The 7,500-nt window shown below is 43.9% G+C and overlaps 1 protein-coding gene across 1 annotated transcript in view; it reads right to left on the bottom strand.

Moving 5' to 3' along the window:
- Window positions 1-5,054: 5,054 nt before the first annotated feature.
- The window catches only part of LOC138976930 (tripartite motif-containing protein 59-like), a 4,167-nt gene continuing 1,721 nt past the window's right edge, over window positions 5,055-7,500 (bottom strand). The window contains exon 2 of the mRNA XM_070349824.1: window positions 5,055-6,858. Coding sequence (XP_070205925.1) covers window positions 5,055-6,743 — 1,689 coding nt within the window. The 5' untranslated portion in view covers window positions 6,744-6,858. The remainder of the gene's footprint in view (window positions 6,859-7,500) is intronic.

Genomic DNA, 7,500 nt, shown 5'->3' with positions numbered 1-7,500 from the left:
TCAATGTAGCTGCAGTTGTGTGCATGATACTGTGGGAAATATTTGACTTGAAATAGAATTTAAATTAAACCCTTATGTTGGATAATATACGAGGTATTTGAAGCTTTAGGCATACCAAGGACAGATTATAACTTTTCTGTATCAATACACATTTGAATGGACAATAATGTTGTTATTGTTGTTGTTCACGCCGTATATTCGGCTATACCGAGAGCGCACCCCCGATCGCGGAAACAAAGCGTTCCCGTCAACATCACGGTTAGTATCCTCCATTTAAAGCAAACTGTGTATCTGTGAAACTACCTACAGCATATGGTTTTGTGGATAATACGGTATGTATCTGGTACATGTGTGGTTTTCAGCGAGAAATATATACGTAAACGAACATACGAACCGATTTGCTGTAGATCCGTCCGTATTCTAACATGTTCATCCTCTTTCATCTCATTCTACGCGCCTCCGTGTCGATAAAAGGACTGCTAAGCTTAACTATTATGTTCATTGATGTGTCCCGTGCAGATATGTAACATTTCACCATTTAAAACGGTCTGGATTTTCCTAACATTCAAAAGGAGATGAAGCAATCAGTGTGGTTTTGCACCCCCGCAACGCCTGGATCAGAATAGAATTGCCTCCGTGGTGGAGACTATACACTGCATCACGATCATTGATTGAGCTAAAGAGTCCGGATGCGGAGGCGCACGCTTGACATAGCCTTGAAAATACGGGTGTTGTTGTTCAAAACAACAACAGCATTATTATAGTTACACCAACCAACCAACCAACCAATTAACCGACCAACCAGCAAACATTAAAACAAACAAACATCAAAGTAAATAACAACAAAACAACAACAACACAATGAGGATAACAGGCGCTAGTTAAATGCAATGCGTGTTACTCTCTCATATGCCAGAAAATTGGTTCCGAAAAACGTTCAATTACTCTATCATACCCGTCGTATGCACATAGAGCGCTGACTTCCCTTTGTTTATCAGAAAAACAACAACTACATCACCACCACCAACACCACCACCACCACCACCGACAACAACAACAACAACAACAACAACAACATTGAGAGCCTAATCTAGCTTTACATTTTCAAAGATATTTCAAACAAAGCTGTATAAGTTTAATGTACATATATATACACATACATATATTGTAATTGACAATAAAATCAGAGCAAAACGCACCAGCAGGTAAGTATCTGTTCATATTTAAAGGTACTGAACTTGTCAAATCCAGGGGCTTTTAGTCATACCTTGGGCAGCTATCCGTTAGAACTACCAAGTTTCATTGACTTGCACCCAAAGAGTCAAGAACTGCGATATTTTTACGAATTAATTTCGTACTCGGACCCGGCTGGTCTTGACCTATTTTTGGATCTAAATTTAGATCAGGTAGATCACCACATCATGCACAAAAACTATGTCACTAGCAAACTATGTCAGACGTCATCATGAGTTTGTGTAAAACAAAATGGAGGCCGGAATCACTCAGTTGAATCGAACTCCGACCAAACACCACGTAATAACTAGGTTAATTTATGCACTCGCGTGAACAAGAAACTGTCGAGCTTCACAGATGTCGTCGTTAGGTAGTTTTGGGTTTGTTTTACTACCATAGGAGGATTTCTGAACTGTAAATGCACTCAGCTGCAACAAAAACGCAAAACGAAGGCTGTGAGCTGCACTGTGCCTTTAACAGCTTATTATCTATGTTTTTGTATCGCACAGTGTTGTTTTTGCATGAATCAAAGTGAATGGATAACCAACCTGAAATACATAGGTTTTATAAAGCTATACAATAGGCAGCTCAAGGTCGTTATTTATCAAGGAAAAACAACATACTTGTATGACGAACAGTGTATGCAGAGACTATAGTGTTTACTGCTGAACGAACTCGTCTCATATAAAAGACTGGAACTAAAAAATGTGAAAGTAAGGTTTGTACACACTTCGCCAGCGCTAATCTCATGTTGAATACATTGTGCCTTCCAACAGTCGTTGTCGACAACATTTACAACTTACTGGAAACGTTGGTTTCTACGTCTCAAGTATACATTCAAAAACTCATGTTTCAAACAATTCAAGCCATAACAAGCAGGAATATGTTTTTATGTCAGCAAATAAAACTGATAGTCATGTTACGTCCATTCATTCCTTCGTTAAAGGTTGTATCGATATACATGAATGCGTGTCGAAAAAATAAACGGCCAACCAGGAACATGTTAGACAAGATAAGTAAGCGTACAGGTGCCTTCCACCCCCCGCGGGTTAGGGGGAAGAATTTACCGGATGCTTCCCAGCATGTCATAAGAGGCGACTAACGGATTCTGTTTCTCCTTTTTCCCTTGTTAAGTGTTTCTTGTATAGAATATAGTCAATTTTTGTAAAGATTTTAGTCAAGCAGTATGTAAGAAATGTTAAGTCCTTTGTACTGGAAACTTGCATTCTCCCAGTAAGGTAATATATTGTACTACGTTGCAAGCCCCTGGAGCAAATTTTTGATTAGTGCTTTTGTGAACAAGAAACAATTGACAAGTGGCTCTATCCCACCTCCCCCCTTTCCCCGTCGCGATATAACCTTCGTGGTTGAAAACGACGTTAAACACCAAATAAAGAAAGAAAGATGCCTTCCGTACTGTGCACTGCACTTTACTTTTCTCTTGGACAAACATTAGTACATACCTGTCTGCACTTTCGCATGACATAAGAGCACCTTTTCACACTGACCGAATTGTTTCTAAAACATCGCCAGCATTATAAGCATTAGTGCCACACATGTACACATTTCTCTTGGACAAATATGACCACAGACCTGTTTGAACTTTCGCATGGAACAAAAGCATCTTTTCTCTGAGACGAAAATATTTCTAAAAACAATCGACAGCATTATTAGCATCAGTGCCACTAAATACATTTAACTCTCAAAATACTGGGGTGTGGTTGTCTTGAATTGATTCTGAACACAGCTATAAGTGCGCTAAATCAACAATAACAAAACACAATACGTTTCATTCACAGATATTTCGACCACATACTAATTAAACACAAACAGACTTATCTGGCAAAAAGTGCAGCCGCTTGCGAAGAAGACACACACGAGGCAGTTATAAGTGCGTAGTTGTTAAACTCCAGGTGAACATCTAAGTACTACACGGTCTCATATGAGTAAAAATTGTGTATTAGGTCATGTCAGATAAACTGCATGTCAAATGTCTCGACGAAAGACCAAACTCCGCGATGATATGTAGGTTGAGCCCTGGTGGTAAGATTCCGGTTGGGTACAGACAACAAGTGTGATGGCGACACCTACCATACAGTACAGACAACAAGTGTGATGGCGACACCCACCATACAGTACAGACAACAAGTGTGATGGCGACACCTACCATACAGTACAGACAACAAGTGTGATGGCAACACCTACCATACAGTACAGACAACAAGTGTGATGGCGACACCTACCATACAGTACAGACAACAAGTGTGATGGCGACACCTACCATACAGTACAGACAACAAGTGTGATGGGGGCACCTACCATACAGTAAAGACAACAAGTGTGATGGCGACACCTACCATACAGTACAGACAACAAGTGTGATGGCGACACCTACCATACAGTACAGACAACAAGTGTGATGGCGACACCTACCATACAGTACAGACAACAAGTGTGATGGCGACACCTACCATACAGTACAGACAACAAGTGTGATGGCGACACCTACCATACAGTACAGACAACATTCCTTCGCGTGACGTCTAACCCTCTTGCGCCATAATGTGACGTCTTCAAATGACGAAATGTTAAAGTTTCTACCACAGACATACACACGCACAAACACACACACACACACACACACACACACACACACACACACGCACAAACGCACAGACAGACAAAGTTACGATCGCATAGGCTACACTTACGTGAGCCAAAAAGCATTACACATAACCAACAGAACAAAGCACCAACCAAACGAACAACCAAACGAACAACCAAACGGACAACGAAACGAACAACCAAACGAACAACCAAACGAACAACCAACGAACAACCAAACAAACAACCAAACGAACAGCCAAACAAACAACCAAACGAACAACCAAACAAACAACCAAACGAACAACAAAACGAACAACCAAACGAACAACCAAACGAACAACAACAAAAACAAACAAACGAACAACCAAACGAACAACCAAACGAACAACCAAAGGAACAACCAAACAAACAACCAAACGAACAACCAAACAAACAACCAAACGAACAGTCCCTAAAATACACAAGACATGACCCCCAAAAAAGGGGAAAATAAAGCACAGAAAGATACATTACGGGGATCATGATAAAAAAAATACGCAACTGTGGTGTTAGTACTTCCACCAGTCAGCAACCCCCCCCCCCCCCCCCCCCCCCCCTCCTCACGCAGATTCCGACATAACACGGCATCTTCATTAGCTTCCCACTTCCATAATTATTACTCTGGGGGATTGGTTTTGTATTCTTCGTTTCTTTGTGGCAAATAACTATAGCAGTGCGGTGGTGTCGACTATAATGAAAGTACGACAACATTCAAACGCGGTTCAGTTATTTCTCGTATGAATAGAGTTCACATTGACTCCTGCAATTACTACTCACAAACACACAGGACACAGATAGATAGGTAGAGAAATGGATAGTCATATACATGTACTGGCAGACAGTCAAATATCAACAGATGGGCACTGACAAAAAGACTAAGAGATTTGCACAAAGACACACTTCTCCAGCTTCCTAAATCAAGGGGCACCATCCAACGACCACCACCACCACCACCACCACCACCACCACCACCACCACCAAGAAGAAGAAGAAGAAGAAGAAGAAGAAGATGAAGAAGAAGAAGGAGAACAACAACAAGAACAACAACAACAACAACAGCAACAACGACAACAATAACAACAACTGTAAGAACAACAACAACAAAAACAGCAACAACAACAAGAACAATGAAAATAACAACAAACACACATATATATATCCACACTCACCAAGCATCACTTATTCACGGGCTCCATACAGATGATGGTACCACCCCTGCAGGCCAGCCACAGGCGAGCGGAGACATCCACAGTGATGGCGGTGGGTTGGATCAGCCAGGGACAGCCCGGGGCCAGGTAGCGCACAAACCTCAGACACCCACCGCTCACATCCACCACGTGAATGGCGTCGTTCTCTTCATCTGTCACCAGCAGCACGTGCTGACCGCCCAGCCTGTAGAAACACACGTCGGACGGCTGGCAGCATTTGAGATGTGCAGGAGGGCTGTAGGTGCTGATGGCGTCCGCTCCCGGTCGTCGGTACAGTTTCACTTTGCGCCACACGTCGGGGAGCTGGGGCTCTTCCACCACCACGAAGAACTGCTCCGTGTCGTCCACGTCGAATGCACGATGGGCTCCCACGTTGATGGTGAATTGTGTTTTATGTTCTACCTGGACTGGATCTGTAGATATCACTCTGGCAGTGGCGACCACTGCCTTCCCTGACAAATTGTTCATCATTATGTGTGCTGTGGTCAGTGATTTGCAGTGTGTGTCTATGTAGCCTGCCCGATGGGCTGGGCTCATACTCTTTCCTTTGGCATATCGTTTGTTTGACATTTTACCGACTTTTACACTAGTTTGCTTGTATTGCCCGTCCTCACTGTAAAGCTTCACGGGAGCGTCTTTTTTCAACTGGCACCGTTCATACGACACCCACACACCAGGCGGATCTTTATCAACATGACAGAGAGAAAAGACCTCAATGCCAGCCTCCTGCCCACACGGGAACCGCTTCACCACCCTCACTTCAGGCGCTGCAACCTCCATCTCCATCTTGGTCACCGTGCCCATGAAGTCACGTGTCGTCTGCAGCATTACGTCACCTGTGATCTTGAAGCATAGAACAGGTCGATATACGGTTTTTAACCCCTGTGACGTCAGCTTGTTAACAGCTTGCTCACTGCCGCGTCCTGTCTTCATCTCCTGGACAACAGAGATGACATCACTCAATCTTCCGCTGTTACAGGCCCGTTCAACTTGTCGCTGAATGTCCAGGAGCTTCTCCATGTCGCCTTCTTGCTGTTCCAGGATCTGGGCAATGTCGCTGTCAATGTCAGTGCTGACAGAACAAAGCGAGCCCAGGGCCTCATCTCTGAACTTGTCGGCAGCGGCTACCATGACGGCGTGTCGGTCACGTATGTTTTTCTCCACTGCCGCCTTCTTGTCCAGCAGGGCCTGCTGCTCTGCTCTCGTCGTCTTCAGACTTTCCCTGAGATGTTTCTCTGCTTTCTGCAAGAGAGTCTTTTTAGTGAGTAGTTCTTTGTGTTTGTGTTGGATGGCTGTGTGAAGGTCATCTGTCTGGTGCTGCTCGTGTTTGGTCATCTTACAGTTGATACAGATGGCCTCTTGGCACCTGACACAGTAAAACTCCAATTCCTTCTTCCTATGGATGGAACACATCTCCTCGCTGTACTCTGTCTTGATGTAAACGTTGGCCTGCGAGGCGGCCACTCCCCCTGTGGGCAGAGAGGCGGGCTCGCGACAGGTGGGACAGGGGAAGGTACCCCCCGCGTGACGGTTAGCGACGTCAGTGATACACTGGGCACAGAACGAGTGATGGCACGGCAGGAACTTAGGGTCACGGTAGATTTCAAAACACTCCGCACACGTATCAGCCTCAGATTTGATCAAACCAGTAGCCATTTTATGATTTTTAAATATGTTGAGAACAAGACTTGTGTTGTTGTAAACTTCACAGGTGCAGAATACTGGCCAATGGAGAGGGCGTGAACTGGTCAGTACGAGATGGCTACAGCGTCTGAATAAAAAACCAAAAAAACCAGATAAGTTCGTTGTTGTTTTTAAATTGTGTCAAGGTTTGAATAAATGATTTGAGATAAACAGGGAATGGAGACGAGGGTGGTGGCGGGTGTGTGCGTGTGCGAGTGAGTGTGTATGATGTGTTTGTGTGTGTGTGTGTGTGTGTGTGTGTGTGCGTGTGTGTGTGTGTGTGTGTGTGTGTGTGTGTGTGTGTGTGTGTGTGTTTGAGGTTGTAATGTTTGTGCGGGTGTTATAATGCAATATGTAGTCGTACGAGGGTTCCAGTGTGTGAGTTGTGCATGGCCGGGTGCTAGAGTGCTGCATAAATCAAATGAGTAAGTGCATGTGGAGTTGTATGGCTGGGTGAATTGTGGGTTGTGTACGTCCGAGGGGCACATGTAGCCTGTGTGTCTGAAGTAGTGGGTATGTTTGCGTAAGTGTGTGCTGATATTGAACTTCAGTTGTGTTTTGTAAATGTCTATGTATCAGTTTATAATGTCTTGCCACACACATGCCAAATTTCCTTGTATTTGATGAGGACAATAAAAATTTCTTGTATCTTGTATCTTGTGTACGTGTGTGTGTGTGCGTGTGCGAGTGAGTGTGTATGTGTGTGTGTGTGTGTGTGTGTGTGTGTGTG

The sequence above is a fragment of the Littorina saxatilis genome, linkage group LG9, assembly GCF_037325665.1.
Source record: "Littorina saxatilis isolate snail1 linkage group LG9, US_GU_Lsax_2.0, whole genome shotgun sequence".
Lineage (NCBI taxonomy): Eukaryota > Metazoa > Mollusca > Gastropoda > Littorinimorpha > Littorinidae > Littorina > Littorina saxatilis.
The sequence above is the reverse complement of the archived record's forward strand: the minus strand, read 5'-3'. Positions and strand labels throughout refer to the sequence as shown.